The 18,167-nt window shown below is 42.0% G+C and overlaps 1 protein-coding gene across 2 annotated transcripts in view; it reads left to right on the top strand.

Annotated features, from left to right (window-relative positions):
• Positions 1 to 17,185, top strand: part of SESN1 (sestrin 1) — an 83,966-nt gene extending 66,781 nt beyond the window's left edge. Inside the window, exons 2-10 of one of the 2 annotated variants that reach the window (XM_010573411.1) lie at positions 7,270 to 7,335; positions 8,257 to 8,457; positions 9,424 to 9,606; positions 10,898 to 11,140; positions 12,429 to 12,576; positions 13,419 to 13,531; positions 13,778 to 13,968; positions 14,224 to 14,368; positions 16,054 to 17,185. In XM_010573411.1, coding sequence (XP_010571713.1) covers positions 7,270 to 7,335; positions 8,257 to 8,457; positions 9,424 to 9,606; positions 10,898 to 11,140; positions 12,429 to 12,576; positions 13,419 to 13,531; positions 13,778 to 13,968; positions 14,224 to 14,368; positions 16,054 to 16,140 — 1,377 coding nt within the window. In that variant the 3' untranslated portion in view covers positions 16,141 to 17,185. Of the gene's footprint in view, positions 1 to 7,269; positions 7,336 to 8,256; positions 8,458 to 9,423; positions 9,607 to 10,897; positions 11,141 to 12,428; positions 12,577 to 13,418; positions 13,532 to 13,777; positions 13,969 to 14,223; positions 14,369 to 15,579; positions 15,697 to 16,053 lie in introns of those variants that run through there. The other variant, XM_010573410.1, reaches the window with a different exon arrangement.
• Positions 17,186 to 18,167: the final 982 nt, after the last annotated feature.

The following is an 18,167-nucleotide window of genomic DNA, read 5'->3' as shown; positions in this document are numbered from 1 at the left end:
GGGGGGGGGTCGCAGGTCCGTTCTAGGTCCGTTCTGCGGGAGATCCAGCGGCCGCTGCCTGGGGTGGCCGGGCAGGTGCTGTGGCGAGCCCCCCACCCCGGGACGCAGCCGGTCCCAGAAGGGCAGCGTGCCGCTTGTGTGTGTGGTGGGGGGGTGTCTCTGCTGGGGGGTTTAGGCCCGTCCAAGTAGGTTTTGCCTCTGAATGGCCCGGTGTTTATTTCGCTCTTGCAGAGAGTTGGGTTATCCTTTTGAAAGAGTGAGGCCGGTCTTGCGTTTCTGATAGAGAAGAGCTTGCTGTAACTGTAAACAAATGCAAGTCAATAGCGGTTTGTTGGACGGGAATTAAAATGCTGCTTTGGATCTCTCTTGTAAGTTTCTTAGAGTCACCGCGTTAAGATTCTTCTTTTAAAGGAGATTTTTCAGTCCTCGAACTGCTGCAGGTTGCCACAGAAACTGTTTTGTATTTTTCTGGTTTGTACAGGTCTAGTACCACCTGGATACAAATTGCTTTGCTTTGACATAATCCAGCAGTACAGCCTACATAATGCAAACGGTAACTGTCACGTTTAAACTTGTTTCCTTCTGTGTCACTGATTTATTGGTACTTAAACAGTGTTTACAGCATGGAAATTGCAGACATTCCTTCCAAATCCTTTGCCCTTTAATACTTTTTGTTTCATTGTACACATTACAAAACTGGTATATAGAAAAACTAGGCACTCATCATTGAAATTCAGCCTCTTGGTTTCAGTGAGGTCACATCAAAAGTAAATTGGGCTGTGGTCTCCAGGCAGTTGTGTCACAAAACCACTGCAGGAAGAGCTATTTACTGCTGGGGAAGAATAGGTAGCACTTAGGTGCCTCGAGACTACTCCAGCTGGACCTACTCCTACTGCTCGGTCCTAAAAGATGACCAGAGAAAGAGGTGTTAGAGCTTGAGACTTGAGGAGTCTGGGCTTTGCTTTTATTCTTGCTGTTGTGAACAGGGTGTGTGACCTCAGGCACACACTCACTTGCCTTGATTTCTGTCTTGAATTAAGTCATGTAAACTAGTTGGATGTTTTTAAAATCTGGTATTCAAAAGACTTTGAGACATTCAGAGAAAGTACACTTATTGATATTTAAATTAAAATAATTTAAGTATTTAAATTCATATAAGAATAATGTATTGTGTGTGAAATAGAAACAGTTCCAGTGAAGAGCAGGTCTGTGGAACAAAGTGCTTTGTAGGAGAGGGGGAGTACGTGTTCTCAGTTCTTTAAATCCATGCAAGTGCAGACATGTCTAGTGCTTCAGTTGAATGACAGTCTGAGACACAGAAAAATGGAACTAGTGCAAAAATTTAGAGTACATGAGCATTTTGGGGATCATTTTTCTGTCATTTTAACTTGAATTATGGTTTGTTTGAGAAAGCCACAATAATTGCAGCTACTTCTGGATTAGGTAAATGAATAAAATAGGAAGAACTGCCAGTTCTGTGTAGCCCCACATTTAGGAAAGGTGTAGGATTTGTAGGATTTTTAATTTTTTTTTAGGAAAAGAATCATAGTTAATCACTACTCTTTGTTTCTTAATCCCTTCATTTCCAAAAGATACCCATCTGATAAGGAAACTGCAGTAGCTACTGCGTTTAGCAGAACTGAAAATATGGCTTTTAAGCTGAGTATGTATCAGCTTGGTGATAAATAACTTGTCCTGTGAGGCCAGTTGTGCCAGTCGTTGTCGTTAAGATCCTAAACAAGGAAACTCCAAATTTGTAGCCTGTCAGTGTCACCACCAGTGAGGTTTTGCTGTCGGTGACCTTTAAAGGGGAGGCAGCAGCAGCACCAAGCCCCTCAGACTGGGAAGTGCCGAAGTCTCCCTTGGAAATGCAGCGCGAGCTGCTTGGACACTTAGATGCTTTGGGGCATTTTATCCTACAAGCGTATAAAGCTCTAAATGGGTATTTTTAATGTCAGCTTCAAATGCATATGATAGTGTACCAAGCTGAATTTTCAGCACTGGCACGTTGAAAGGGTGAATTCTACTAGGAGACTGTGTTGATTTTTTAATACGCAGCTCATTGTGCCTTTCTCAACCCTAAGCTTGGGTAGGAGTGCACTTAGATTATGTAAAATGGTCACTGGTTGTCTAGGAAAACATTACCTCCAAAAAAGGTCACCTCAAACTCATTTCCCTTCCCTGGCTCCTTCTTTTAGATTGTTTTATATTGCGTTACAGTGTGTGATTTTTGTATAATTTTGTTTGAATCTATCAGTATTTAGTGCTTAATCAGGAGACAGGTGATTCAGATGAAGATGTTAATCCAAACGTGGTTTAGTGAAGTAAATCGATAATTATATTTTCACTTTGCCTGTCTATGGTAAAATGTTCTTTTTGCCATTTAGAGGAGGCTTAAGTATGTAAATAAGTCTCTCTGGGAGATATAACACTTAATATTGGTACTGACTGTACTTGAGGGGAGCAAAATGACTCACTGTGCTAACATGAGGGAAGCAGTCTGAAGATTGTGGTTCATAGCTAGTGCTCAGGTCATGAATTCTGAATGACTGAGAATTAAGTTTGATAACAGTCCCCATACTCATCTGACAAAACTGTAATCGAGTTTTGGGAGAGGTTTTGTGATAAGAGGCAGAGCTCTAGCTGCCAGGAGCCAGTAGTGGGGGAGGAACAGGGATCTGAAAAAGCATTTTAGGCGCACTGTGGAGCAAGAGCTGTAGCTAAGGTTAGGTGGCTGGTCCTGTTCTAGAGGCCCTGTGTCTGGGCTTGTAACTTAACTCTGCTTCAGTGTTTCAAGGTGGAATTTCTGATATTGGGTGTCTGTTTCGAAGTGACTTTCTGTTTTCTTCACTTACATTTTAAGGAGGTGTAGAACCAAAGCAGAAGGTGGTCTGTTAACTAGCCGAGGTGATGTGTGTTGTACTTTTTAAGTATTTAAAAACCTCTTCTAAAAGCATCTGCAGTTCAATTTTCCATTTCAAGCTTTTACTTAAATTTGATAGGAATGCTTCTTGTCGCTTAAAAAAGTTACCTAAAAGTGGGCTTGATTGACAGAGTCTTAAGATACAGAAAAGCCATAAGTAGAATGAGTTTATACATTGTTGCGGTTTTAGAGTGGTCTTCTCTGAGCATGTATGTGCATGCATTACAGATTTTTGGTCTAGTTGTCATTGTGGGGTTGGATGTACTAAGTGGGACAGACTGGTGAGAGAGAATGGTAACTGGGAAGTATATAATTAAGTTTGCAGACTTGTCTCATTAACTTTTCTGTCTCGGCTCTGAAGAGCTGTTTCTTGGTGTAAATTTGCATAAAACATATTTCCTGGCTGAGAAGTCTCTGAAAAGGCACACAGTCTGATGGTTAGGGCATTAGCCCGTGACTTGAGAGATCTCAGCTCAAGCCATCAGTCTTCTGTAGCAGCCTCTGTTAGACATGCAGCTTTTCTGTTTCTCAGTTTTTTTTCTAAATGGCAGATAATACACTTGCCCTACCTCACAGGAATGTTGCATGAATTAAATACATGAGATGAGATGGTCAGATACAGCAGTGATGAGGGACATGTAGATTCAGAAATGGTAGGTATCTGGTGAACATAGTTCCCATGGAAATAATAATAGTGGCTGTACAGAAGTACAAGTTAGATTGCATAAGGGGAAAGAGGAGGCTTTTCTGTGGTTTCTGAGGTAGTCTCCACCAGCATAGCAATACAGCATTTATATGGCTAAAGTCTTGCTTCTCTGTCAAGGTACGTCTCCAAGGTGAGCAGTGGAGTGGATTGCCACCTGGCTCATTAGCTGTGAGCTTCTGGGTGTTGAGGGTGAAATCTGTACCACCCTTGGTGCTCAGCTTTGCAGCCATCTGAGTTCTGTGTTCTGACTTCGAAGGTGGAGCGCCTCTGATGCATTATTATGATGATGATGATGTATTGTTTGCCCCTAAAGCCTCAGTCATGGTTGGCTTTCTGCTGAGCTTGGAGCTGTATTCAGCTGCAGAATTTCTAGACTGAATGGAAGTGGTGTGGCAAGGTTAACAAACAGAAGGAAAGAAGCCGGCAGAAGTTTGATGCAGAAAATGGCAGTAAGTAGGTCACTTCGGCATGCAACTCGGTCTGGAATCACATGAAAATTGCTTGTACTTCTGTAATAACCAAAATCAGTTGCTTGCAACTGCTGATCATCCTAGCCCTGATTGCTTCACTGAGTGCTTGTCATTGCTCCAGGTGAGGTGCTTCTTTAAGAGGAAGGTGCAGGAGAGAGATGTGGTGGTGCGGCTGGTCGGGATGCAGGTCTTGCTTTTGAGAGGGAAAGCTGGAGAGCGGTGTGCTTTGATTTGAGTGTATTTGGAAGATGGAGACTTAGTGAAGGGCATCATGGAACATGGAAATATGTTCAAAATGAAGGGAAGGTACTCTAGGACTGTTTTGAGAATTATTACTCTGTTGTCTATATAGTATTTGAAATGTTGGGATACTAGGAGCACCTGGAGATGCCTGCTATTTCTCAAGTACTAGGAGAACTTGATTAAATGCTGCTTCTGAAAAAGAGGGGAAAACAGTTTTTAAATGTCTGCCATAGCTTGTAACTGAACAATAACAATTTTCAGAAGATTTCTAATGGGTCAGAATTTATACAACTCTCATGACTATGGTAACCATGCACCTTATGACAACAAGCTTGTTTCTGTTCTCAGCACCCTCTGGAAGAAACATATTTACCTCCATTTTGCAGATGGGAAACTGAGGCTCATCTTCACAAATCCTTTGCAACGTCTCTGTCAGAACAGAGACTTGAACCCAGGCTTCCCAAGTACTAGGCTGGTGCCATGATTTCAGGGGGATGCTTTCTCTTCTGAGGGAAAACAAAGCAACTTATTCAGTCCTCCAAAAAACTCTTAAGTCACTTTGCAGAGAGGGTTTGGTTACTTAAGTAATGTAACCTGTTATATGCCATGTAATCATAGTAGTTTGACCTCTGCATGCTTTAAAAAATGTGAAGTGTATTGATACTGATGTATTTTAGATTGTGAGGCAAAATATGTTAGCAGCCTGGGATCTCAGGTTCTTAATTCTTGGGGTTTTTTCTTCCTGTAACTGTTCTGGGAAAGGAGAAGACTGAAACACAGTTGTTGAAGAATTAAACTTCCAGGTATTTCTCTTGGAGTGCTTGAGTTGGCAGAGAACTGCAGACATCTGCTAAGTTAAATGATGTGTACAGACTTTTTTCCTTGCTTTCCTTGCATCCTTGTCATTTGGATGTAAGATGTTTCTCTAATTTGCTAATGTAGTTGTAGCCGAGATAAGAAGCTCTGCTAGAGCTTTGTGAGGAGAGAGGGTGTTTGTAAGATATAAATTCCATCCTACAAGTGGCATTGCTAGAGATTTGGCCGACAGGCAAAATTTGTTTCTGAATGTGGGGACCCTCAACAGGAAAAAGCTGTATCACAAACTTTACTGTCCTAAGGAAAAAGACAGTAGTAAGAGCTGCCCTTTGATCTCACTTTATCCAAATAAGACTTGAGAAATGAAGGCATCTGACTTAGGATTTAAGGAGACTGTCAGAGTCTGATGGGCTTTGGTAGTTCCAACTTAGACCTGTGCTGATTGTTTCCGGCTCTCTGAAGCTGGTTTTTAATCTTGGGGGAAAGTTCAGGGAACAGTAACTGATTAATAAAATTGCTTCTCGTACAATGAACTCATGCAAATAGAAACCTCAGCTAAAGACAGAAAAAGTGCAATAGTGAGTGCGACCAGTATTGCTTGTTTATAACAGCCTTTTATCTATGTGGGGAAAATGTAGCAAAGTTAAAAACTGCATTTGGCAGACAGCTTTTAGGGGCCTCATTTGCTCTTGAGGCCTAAAACAGCTGAAGGTGCCCCTCTGCTCTGTGTACATGGTATTTATTCATCTAAAAACCCAGTTGAGAACCCGGATGGGGGTTGGTATCATCAGAAAATTAGTGGTTTGGGCTATGGAGCAGAGGCAATGGATGTGTTTTAAAAGATGACTGGGGGAGAGGGAACAATAAGGAGCCCAAACCATTGGTTTATATGTAGCCTAGTGTTTAGCACTCGTCTCCATTCCCAGCTTTAATCCCAGGTCTCCCTCCATCTGTAAGAGCACCGTGCCATCGGCTGCCCAGTTGGGAGCTGCTTCGAGTGGCATCGTTCCTGGGGAAGCCATGCCGCTGGCTGGGGAGTAATCCCTTCAGGAGAGCTGTTTTGCAGCAAGTGCTGTGCACATGAAGAAGTGAGCCTCTGTAGTGATGGGGAGGTGGTCGCGTTTGAATGTGCGAGGTGAGGCCGTCTCCTGCTTTGCTACGTGCCCCGTGGACCCTGCTGTGCCTTCTCTGAGGGCTGCTCTGTGCCAAACGATGAAGCTGCCCTTGAACCCATGGCTCCCACCCTTCCAAAGGGAATGGTTTAACAGGAAGGACACAAACTCACCCAGGTCTTTTATGCAGTTTGCTCCTTGGCTGCACGAAGGGCCCGGGGTGCTGTACGCCTGGCAGAAAGCTTCATCTAGCTGAGGGAGAGGGCAAGTAGTGAACTGCTGGAGGGGCATCCAGCCTCCCTCTTACCTGCAAGCCATCATGTCCACAGAATTGTGTGCAAGGACGTGGCTGCCTCTGTTTCATTGAGCAAAATCCTCTCCCTCCCTCCCAACGTGAATAGCTTTTTATCCTGTCTTGAAAAGAAGGCAGATACAAATGTAGATCAGGTACTTTCAGCAGTTTAAGAGCTCTTTGAGGTTGGGAAAAAGAAATCTGATTAGGGTTACAGCTGTTTCATTTCCTGACAGATGCACAGAGTGTTATGTGCTGGCGTACTGCGGATGTACACACACACCAGTCTTGTTTTATATCAGTGGCATAAGCACACAGCAGCTCTGTACTGAACTTCTTGTTCTGGACACCCTGCCAAAATATGCTTTATGCAGAATTTTCTGTTAACCAGGTTGTAGTGTGTGTGTGTGTGTGTGTGTGCATATAAATTTGTGTGTGTTTTCTTTGGTTGGCAGGGCCTTTGTTGCTGATTTTTTTGTTGCTGGAGTGGGGCAGTACACTGTAAACAAGTGTGGCTAATTATAAAGCACTTGTATAAAAAATGATTTGCATTTGTACAAATGGTACTAGTAAAAGTACCCGGGTAAGACGAGTACCATGAGTACCCAAATAAGCCCAACTCTGAATGGAGAACTCTTCTTTATTGCAGCCACAGCTAAAAAGCTGTTTGTAACTAAATGCTAAGGTGGTGTAATTCTCTTTTCTAGGAACTTGGAATAAGAATTCCTAGACCACTGGGACACGGACCAAGCAGATTCATCCCCGAGAAAGAGGTGTGGTAGTGTTTTCAAGTACACAGTGAACTTTATGCTTTTAAGGAACACTCTTTTACTAGTAACCCACATTTGGTTTCAGGACAGCAGCTGAGCTGCAAAACATTTTCAGTCATGATCACATTCAGTTCTGGTGAGACATTGGCCACAGTTCTAGTGTACAGAAGCAGTGAGAGCCCTGGGGAGCTTTGGAATAGTTATGACCCCTCCTGTACTGCTATCTAGCATAAGAGAAACCCGATACTGTTTTCTGTAAGAGTGTCTGTTTCCCTGTGAACATCCGGATGTAATTTCCTACTGGTCCACAGGGCACCTGCCCCCCTGCTCTGGGGTTGTTTTTTCTTGAGCTGCCTCTACCATTCTGAATAATCTGAGAAGCTTCAGAGTGCTGTGGCTGTGCATTTGTGGTGCTTCTCCCCTGATAGTCTGGTAAGAGAATTCGGAGCAGAGGAAAAGTTAGTAATGTGCCTGTGGTTTTCTAGGAATTTTAGAGCCCGAAGTTTCAATTTCCTTTTATTTCTCTCTTGTGTCATCTTAGCTAGCTTTTTACTTCTTTCCCTCTTTTTCCCTTAGTAAAAATGATGATTCAGTTAGCTTTTTGTTATTATAATAAACTAAGATCAGTTTGGAGCATTCGAGAAAGTGAAGGTGAGACAGTTAAAAATGAGAAGTCAGTGTGGTACGAGAGAAAGCGTAAAGCCAAAAATGTCCTTTTGCTGATATAACCACTTGTGATCTCCTAAATGAGAGGTATTAAAGGGATTTTATGTGCCTTGCCTTACGTGCACTGATTTAATGCCATCAATAGATCTAATATAATTCCTTTCACTGGGGCCTCTGAGTGCTGTGGTAATATATGTATTTACTATTTTATTGGTACTACTTAGACAATATTGCTAATTGCTCTTTCCGTTCAATCAGACGATTCAAGTGGGAAACGAAGACACCATGATGCACACACTGTTTGCAGATACTTTTGCTACGCTGGGCCGATTGGACAATGTTACCTTGGTGATGGTTTTCCACCCACAATATCTCGAAAGCTTTCTAAAAACTCAGCACTATCTACTGCAAATGGACGGTCCACTCCCGCTTCATTATCGACACTACATCGGGATAATGGTATGCTGGAACATAAAGCAGCAAGCAGAAACAGCCACTTTGGCAACAATCTCTGGTCTTGTTTAATAGCAGTTATTACTGTGTTTTGCAGTTTCTAGTTGGAAAGGCATTTTACCAGGAGCTAAGGGGAAAAGCAGAGTAGGTTTATTTGTGTCTGGTTTACAAATTGTTTTGTAAGACCAGTACTGTATGTTCATAGTTTCAGTACGACTGTGAGAAAGAGGGGAAAAAAATCTGTTATAAAAATAAGACAATTGTTTATTTTTGGTTTCCGTAGTATCTCAGAAACTGTTTTTCAAGAAAGCTTGGTTTTGTGTGTGTCCTGTCGAATACACCTCCCTCTAATTCAGTAGTCTGTCCCATCATCTGTTTCTGAATCTCTAAATTCTAAGCAAGTTTTCTGCCAGAAATAGTTGATTTCATAATTTCCAATCTGCCGATTCGATGATCTTTGCTTGCTGAAGTTGGAATTATTTTGGGGCTGTGTCTTAGTTTGATGGGGAAAGTATTACTGTTTGAATAAATGATACTGGGTCTGTTCTTTGCTGAAAAGCTGCCCTTAGTCTCTCTTGCGTTCTAAACTTGCTTTTGTTTTTGTTGGTAAAGATTCACGTAGAGGCAGCCTTGCTGCTTCTCCACTGGAGAGTACTATGCAGTATGGGTGACATCCTTCAGGACATACAGTAAATCTATGCCTGTCCTTATCCCTGGATATAGGCATGTTTCACCTGTAGCCAGCAGAGTTATAATGTATATTAATGAGGATTATTTATGTTGTGAGAACAGCAATCAAAGGAGGCTGATGTGTTAATCTAAATTTTTTTTTTTTTTTTTTTTACTTCAGCCTTTGATCACTGCAGGTCTTATTCTTGAATATTTTGAGGAAATGATAACTTACGGTATTTGTCATAAAGCACTAACTTAGTGTAATTGTTTTCTGTATCACAATTGTGTTTTCTGTTCTAGGCTGCAGCACGACATCAGTGCTCTTACCTTGTTAACCTCCATGTGAATGACTTCCTTCATGTCGGTGGAGACCCTAAATGGTTGAATGGTCTGGAAAATGCACCTCAAAAACTGCAGAATTTAGGAGAACTGAACAAAATGTTGGCTCACCGACCCTGGCTTATCACCAAGGAACATATCGAAGTAAATCTTTCATGGTGTAATGTGAAAGTACCCTTATTTTTCAGTAATGCAATCACAGATTCTTAAGAGTTAGGAACCAGACAGGGTGAAAGATGTTCTGTGTTACTTTCATTTCAGTGTTATATCACTGTGATACTGCATGATATAGTATCACTTGTGACCTTGGAAAACTAACATGATCATAACTGGTCCTAAATGACCAACAGATTTAATGTACAAGACACTGACATTTCAGCGTTGCCACGTCAGATTTCTGTTGGTGCGGTGACGATGTGCTCAGATGTGCCCTTCCTGAAGCGGTGTGCTCAGATGTGCCCTTCTTCAGTAGCCAGAACCCCCTGAGCATTTCTGAGATGCTGCTAGAGGTCACCACGTTCTTGTCTCAGTTGCTGTGGGTTCAAATGCTTAGTTTTCAGGCTGGGTTGCAGGGAGCAGGCTGGCAGAAGAGCCCAGGGGAGCCGTGGTGGTACAAGCCAGCCAGGACTGCAGCACCAACAAGCCCCCAAGCAGCCGCTCCTGCTGCCCCCTTCTCCGAGGGCTGCCCGCATCAGCCAGCTTCCAGGGCACGTGCCTGCCCCGGGACCTGGCCGTGGTTACTGGAGCGGCTCCTCTGCTCTTCTCTTTGCCCTTAGCAAGGAGGAGGCGGGTGCTGGGACTTTCTCGGTGCTGTCTGCTGGGTGTGAGAGGCGGCGGTGGGTCCTGCTGGGAGGCTGGGCTGTGGGGGAGGGCATGCGTGCTCTGCCAGAAGGCCCCAAACCTCCCACACTTTCCTGCCTGAAGGGGAAGTTGGGGTTTGAAGCTTCTTGTCGAATGTAGAGCATTCCACCCACAGGGACAAGATGGAGGGAGCCCGGCCCCAATGCCAGGTTTTTACACAGCTGATCCGCAAGGAGTTGCCAGGGTTTTCTGAGACTGTAAAGACCAGCTGAAGAAACGTGCAACTGTTGTGGTTGCATCTGGATCAGAGGTGTGAAACTTCAATGCAAGTCGGTCTGGCCTCAGTACAAACTCTATGGTGCAAAACAGAAACCCCAGCTGATTCAAGAGCTGTGGGCCAGAGAGGGGAGAGAAGTCGTCTCCTGTGTGGCTTAACCACACGAGTCTGTGGCTGGCAGGTCACCTGGTAACGGGACACTGAGCACACTGAATGGCAGCAGAGAGTTAGGAAGCAATTGTGGATGTCGGAAAAATAATTTTATCTGGTCTAAGAAACGTTGATAAACTGCACTAAGGTGGGATCATTTGAACGATTTTTTGAAATTAATACTTTGGTCTTGCATTATTTTTAAAGCAACTTTTGAAGACTGAAGAGAATAGCTGGTCCCTGGCAGAGCTGATCCACGCGGTCGTTCTCCTTACACACTACCACTCCCTTGCTTCCTTCACGTTTGGTTGTGGAATCAGCCCGGAGATCGACTGTGAAGGTGGTCACACCTTCAGGCCCCCTTCCATCAGCAACTATTGCATATGCGATATTACAAATGGTTACCACGGGGTGGATGAAATTCACGCCAGCCCAACTGGAAGTATTCCAGTAAGTATCTGTCTGAACAAACAATCTCTTTCATTAGTAGTAGTTTCTTTGTAAACTTAATACACGGAGGGTGTCCGTCTCTTTTCATTCAGTGAGAGTGGGATTGATTAGCCTAATCCAGATGAGGGGGAACCAGTTGAAAAGATAACATTTAGGAGAAGCTGAAATGACGCTGGTAAGCTGGGGGAAAGTAGCGAAGGGAGAAACAAAGATACAATCTCTCAGTTGTCTATTTTTTTTGGTCTCTTGTCATTCATGTAGACAAACTGAGACCTAACTCCTGGTCTCAGCTAGTTCATGATACATGTCCTGGGCAGCAGTGGCCAGGAATGCTGTTTTCCATGGGTGCAGTGGAAAGTTGGTCCTTCCTTTGATTCCAGTCTTTGAGTTTGTTGCCTTGAATTGTTTGTGATACATCACACAGCAGATCATTCACAATTTTCTGACTCTGTCTCTAAAACAGTACTTCCTGCCTGCAGCACTTATGCTCACTGATCTGTACTTGCTTCCACTCAGTGAAAAGCATGATGTGAACTAAGTGTTGGTTTAAGAACAGTGATAATGGTATTTTCAGTGCAGGTTCCTTGCCTGTGAGACTTTACTGCAGTAGTGTGGGTGGCATTTAAATTTTGTCTGATGAGCTTGTTGGTTCTCTGAAGGAGCAAACTGACTGCAAAAGGCAGAGATGAAAGGGGCAGAACTGTATAAATTGAAGATAACTTATTTTGCTTTGTGCTGATGGATTTTTACAAGACCAGGTATTAAATTAATAGTGTATTGTGGTGTTAAAACAGCTCTTGTGAAATAAGATTATCTTGCACTAGCTTTCCTCTGAGGCTTAATTAAAATCTGCATTTACACTCACTCTTCCTTTTTCCTTCAGTATGTTTCTTCTCTGTGAGCAGAGAAAGGGAAAAATACAGTTGGGTAGTAAATTGTGGTTACTTCCTCTATTAGAATTTCTGTTACAGCTCCTTGTTTTTCACTTGTTAAACATTTAGATTAAGTAAGAGAAATTACTTTAATTTTAGTGTGAGAGCCACTTGTTCCAAAAAGCTATGAATCTTAAAATACGCTAAAAATACCAGGGATCTGAGAAAAGATGATGACTAAATTTGAACTGTTGGGTCAGTACAGATTTTTTTCAAGAACCGTTTTCCTTGAAAAATTGGTATTTGAAGATGTAAATGAAGGACATCGCTTGAATTTAAATATTCTGGCTTGACGATTTCTGCCATCGTTGTCACTTCATTACATGGAAATGAAATGTTTCTCTCTCCTTTTCAAGTCTACAGAGTCTGTCTGTGAAGTTGAAGCTCTTATGGAGAAAATGAAGCAGCTGCAGGAGTGTAGAGATGAAGAGGAAGCCAGCCAAGAAGAGATGGCTACACGTTTTGAAAGAGAGAAGAGAGAAAGCATGTTTGTGTGTTCTTCAGGTAGAACAGATGTAGTGTGTACATATATTTATTTAGACTTTTCCAACTCACTTCAGGAAATACTTATTACCACAAAAGGAAAGAAAGTGTTATTAGATGTCTCAAAACCATTAAAATTTCTTTGAAGGGATCAAGATTAGGGGTGTCTTGTTTTCTTCCAGGAACACTTAAAAGCAAAGTAGTGCCAAGATTTGTGGCTTCTCTCAAACACACCATAATACTTACTGACCAGTATTATGTTTAATAGAAATTTCCAACAGAAATAGAATCTCGAGAGAGAGAGATTTAAAAGTTTCACAAGAGATTTAAGCGTCTTGCAAGACACTGTAAAAAGAAGTTTTTCACACACTTAGCTATTTTAAGTGTATTAAACATTACTTTTCAGATGATGGTGAGATAATACTTAACTTGTTACAAGCTTCAGGTTGTTGTGGGCTCTTCAACAGCATTTCCTCTAAAATAAGCTTGGCATGGAAGTCTTAGAGGTCTCTTTTTTAATAGGCACTCTCTTCCAAAACAGATTTTCCCTTGACATTTTTACAGACCCCTTGAGTTAGGAGTAAAATGTCCCCTAGATTTAGGGGATAGGGTGAAGACTAGTACATGAAAGAAGGGAGAAAAAGATGTTTGTCTATAAGAATCTGAGTGTTTTTCATGGAGTTGCCTCTAAAACCCATAGTTGCAGTCACACTGTACCAAATAATTTTAATACAGGTAGTCCAGTGAAACTCTGTATTTATTTAAAAAGCACAAGAGACTCTCATTTGTCTGCAAGAGTTCTGCTAGGACACTTCCAATTTGTTCTTACTGAAACTGTGTGAAATTCTGTTTGAAATTAACAGAAGATGAAGAATCGGCACCATCAAGAGATGTGTCTCGTCACTTTGAGGATACCAGCTATGGTTACAAAGACTTCTCCAGACATGGAATGCACGTGCCCACCTTTCGTGTGCAGGTAACAAGGATGGGGGCTGCTATCAGGAGGCTTAGTGCACAATCTGTTTGTTGTGCCAGATGCCAAACCTGGAAATTGCTGTGCTGTAACTTACTACCCCATGGATGAGAAGGCTTAAAGCAAGCAGATGAACAGCCCTCCCCAACCCCCCTGGATTATCTGCCCTGAGATAAATTACATTAAAGCACTAGTTCTTCTTAAGTTCATTTCTGAAATGCTCCATTCTGCATTTTTACTTATTCTAAGGATTATTCCTGGGAAGACCATGGCTATTCCTTGGTTAATCGTCTTTACCCAGATGTGGGACAACTACTTGATGAGAAGTTTCATATTGCCTATAATCTGACTTACAACACAATGGCCACGCACAAAGATGTGGATACCTCAATGCTAAGACGAGCTATTTGGAACTATATTCATTGTATGTTTGGAATAAGGTCGGTTTTACTACTTTCATTCTAAATAGATCAGGCTTGTTAGCATTGGCTTTTTTTTTTCCTTTCTCAGATTGAAGCAAAGCTATTTATTAAGCAAACATGCATGTATTTTTAAACATATTCTTGTTTATGGGGGTGGGCCAGTAGTGGTACAAATTACACAATAATTTATTTTGCCATAGGAACTTAAGAAACAATGCAAGTGAAATAACTGGTTCTTGAAAATGAAAGTGTTTTTCTTTCAATTCCAAACAGATACGATGATTATGACTATGGTGAAATTAATCAGTTGTTGGACCGCAGCTTTAAAGTTTATATCAAGACTGTGGTTTGCACTCCTGAAAAGACCACAAAAAGAATGTATGATAGCTTCTGGAGGCAGTTTGAACACTCTGAGAAGGTACAGTTTGCATGTGTGCTGAGGGACATGGGCATTAGATCTGTTTGCCACACTAACAGCCACAGCTACCCAGCTAGCATTTAAGCTTTAGCTGATGTCACTGGGATTCTGCTCGCATTCAGTAAATTCATTAGGAGGTGTAGTACTCCCCAGGCTGAAATAATTTTTCGTTTGCTAGCTAACAGCTGACACCGACTGTGCAAGCTCTGAACCATATGGGGAGGTTAGACATGTAAACGGCACAGCTTCACCTCGACTGCAGCCTTCTCCTCTGCTGTCAGTTGGTACTGCCTGTGTCCCAGAGAGGCAGGGAAGTGATGCGAGATCCATCCCTTGGCCTCAGCCCCAGAGCAGCTTGGTTGCTGGCCCAGGGTCTTTGCAGTCCTGTGGTCATTTTTGGTGTGAATGGCCCCAAAACGGTTATTTTGTGTTAAAGCCTGAAGTCCTGCTGCTGGGTTATAGTCTGAATTGCACCTCCCAGTAATATTTCTTGCTGTTAACTCTCAGATGTCTACTCCATCAAGTTCATGTCCTCCAGTTTTTCTTTGGAAAAATACTTCTAGGCCTCACTTAAAATGAATGCTGATATAGTACTGAAACATAAATGTGCCTTAATCAGTGTTCATATCATCAGAGGCTCCATTTCTTGCTAAACTCCTTGTGAAAATAGTTTAGGGATACGCAGTTATAATAGGGGTACTATAACTACAATGATTTAATGTGGTTCAAGTAAAATACTACATATGTTTGTTTTGGTTAGACTAACTGATAGAGACAAGCTTTTCAAGCACACAAATCCTTCTTTGAAGCCCAAAACTTTGCATCTCCATAGCCATCAAAATCTAACAATCATACATGTACGTGTCACTGAATCCAATCACTATCCATCCTCATGGAAATCATGTGAATGAAACCACACGCAGCCATTACATGCCAGAACAAACTCAGAGCCAACCTGCTGTCAGTGAGAGAATACTTTCCACCCCCTCCCCGGCATGGTTTCTGATCTCACCCTCAAAGAAATACAGTAAAGGTGTTGAGGAGATGACCTGGGGAATGAAAATTCTTACCTCCGGTAGCTACTGAACACCTCTGTCTCAGTAACGATACTAGTTTTATGGCATGTTCCAATTTTTCTTGTGCTTCACCTCAGCTAACCACTCCATGTTGTTCAGGTGATAATTACCCATGTTTCTCTCTCTGTCCCACAGGGGCAAACGACCTTATCACCTCTTCCTTTGCTAACAACCCCCTCTGCTCCACAGGTACCAACCACCCTTTTGCCTTTAACTAATTGCTTAACTTAATCAAGCTAAATTTGAACAATTATTTTGAAGCTGCACATAGTCTGCTGCTGAAGAAGGGCGTGTGTGCTTGAAAGCTTATCTGTTTTTTTTCTGCTAAACCAGCTGGTCTACTAAAGGATGACTACCTCTTCCTCTGAACCTGGCCCTGCTTAAGTGTACCTGTGACCCGTTGCTGCGCTGTGCTGCAATACTACGTGCAGCGTTTGTTCAATCTTTCCTCCCTCAGCAAGCTTTACAGATAGAACTAATTATCTGGGTAGCTGAAATGCAAAGTGCTCCCCCACTGCTATTGCAACCACAGCCCCACAGACTTCCTTTCACTCGAGTATGTCATTGTGAGCACGCCGTTAAAAGCGCAACTTCTTTTCTTTCCTGAAGGTCCATGTAAATTTGCTTCTGGTAGAAGCTCGGATGCAAGCCGAACTACTTTATGCTCTGAGAGCTATTACTCGCTATATGACCTGATGTCTCTGGCTGCCTGTCGACGTTGGAATGTTCTGCAGCTGCAGTATGGCAGAGGAAGATACGAAGCCTCAGGACCAATGGTAGCTATAAGTTAAGATGCCCATTGTGCCATAACTCCTTTAGTTTCAGCTATTTCCGTGTTTGGAATATCACTGCTGCCCCTCGGCAGTGAACGCTTGGCAGTTGAAAAGACAGGGTTGTGCTGAAGTGCTGCCTGCTCATGGTATTTTGGCTTTAGACAGCACGGGACACTCTATAAACTTGTGGCAATATAGCAAATGATAGATATATAGATCTTGTGTTAAGGCAAATACTACGGGAGTTGGAGCGTGACAAGAAGTGGGACTTGATGACATTTGCTTTCCCTACAAGAATAATTTTAGAAAATCTTGATGCTGCTATTTGTGCTGGTGGAGTGAACAGACACAGGCTGTTCCAGTTAAGCTAAAAGTGAAAGTGAGCACTGCTATTGTCTGAGCCTTTATTGTGTGTGGTTTCAAAAAAGCCTTGTTATTTAGATTTCTTTTTTAATCAGAACTAAACCTCCTCTGCCCACACTGATAATTTGAAAAATAGCAGTCAATTTTCTCGAATAGTTTAGCCTTAAAATGCTACAGGACATTTGTTCAGCATTATTCGGTGAGCTCCAAAAGTGCAATGGCCTTCCTATGGAAAGAAGGGGACTTGACTTAGTTAAGTCCTCAGAGCTTTTTAGAGATCTAACTATGTGAAGTGTTGAGTAGCTTCTTGTCCTGTTTTTCAAGGATGAACCAAGGAGGAGCTAGGACAAGGTGTGGGAATGTTGTTCTAGACTGCCAAACAGTCCTACTGTATTACATGCCCAATGCTGGTCTTACTGATTTTTGCAGTTGCTTAAATAACTAGGCTAAAAAACATCTATTTTTAGTAAATCAAAACATGATTAAAATGCTGATGTTTAATATACAGTGGTTTTGGAGAACACATGAATACTTTTGTATGAGTGTGAATTGCTTTTTAAATTTGTCAGTATTATTGGTATTTTTTAAATAAAGGTAACAACTTTTTCTCTTGGTGTGTTTGTGTGGTTTAACTTTATGCTTCTGTCCTTACTGGTTTACTTACTGATTCAAAGACCATTTTAAAATGTTTGAAACAGTAACTGAGCAAACATACTTAAAATGACAAACGGTGAATTTTTCAGCTGAGTCTAAAATGATGGGAGAAAAAGTTTAAAAAGTAGATATACTCCTGATGTTTTCATCCTTCCCACAGTCCTCATATTCAGGTATACTGTCATATAGGGGTTTCTCTTTCCTCACAGGTAACAGGTGTAAACTGGATGTTTATATAATAACTTATTTTCAATAACTAGCTCTAAATACGGTTTTAAGAGTTAAAACTAATTTTAAATCCTCCAGATCAGGCTGCTAATTTTCACGGGCTAGTGCCAAAAGGATGTCTGGCCTCAGAAGGATGGTCAGGTCTGTGCCATCAGACTGAGGAGTTTATGGCAAGAAGTAACAGGCACTGGGAGGGGGATTTGCTACAGGGGAGTGACAAACTCTTTTGGACACACTCCTACAGCTGGCTGTAATGGGGGTTATAGTGCTCTCAAGCATGCCTACTACCTGGCTACAGGAAGGTAGGAGCCTTATTTGTAAGGCAGGAAAAAATAGATTTTCCCTAGCCCACAGGTAGAATTAAATTAAGATTTCTGTCCCCTGGCCTGGTTCCCAGCTCAGACTGGTTTGTCTTACTACAGAACATTCTGAGAACAGTTTTAAGTTTACAGTGCAAGAAGTTAAAATATCTAAAAAGATCTAGGGGAGAAAGATTAATAAACTGACAAAAATTGTGACTAACAGGAAGCATCTGCTGTTTCCTCTTAACTAAAAATACAGGATTTTTAATGTTCCAAAAACAGAGCAAAACTTCCCTGTCTAAGGGCATACCATAAAGCTAAGCTATGCCTAGGGACACAGAAGCAAGTGTCCTTCCAGTCTGTAAATGGAGTTTCTGCAGCACCTGATTCTCCTGCTGCTTTT

This window comes from Haliaeetus leucocephalus, unplaced genomic scaffold (assembly GCF_000737465.1).
Source record: "Haliaeetus leucocephalus isolate CR32 unplaced genomic scaffold, Haliaeetus_leucocephalus-4.0 Scaffold384, whole genome shotgun sequence".
Lineage (NCBI taxonomy): Eukaryota > Metazoa > Chordata > Aves > Accipitriformes > Accipitridae > Haliaeetus > Haliaeetus leucocephalus.
This window is presented reverse-complemented; position numbering and strand designations above follow the sequence as displayed.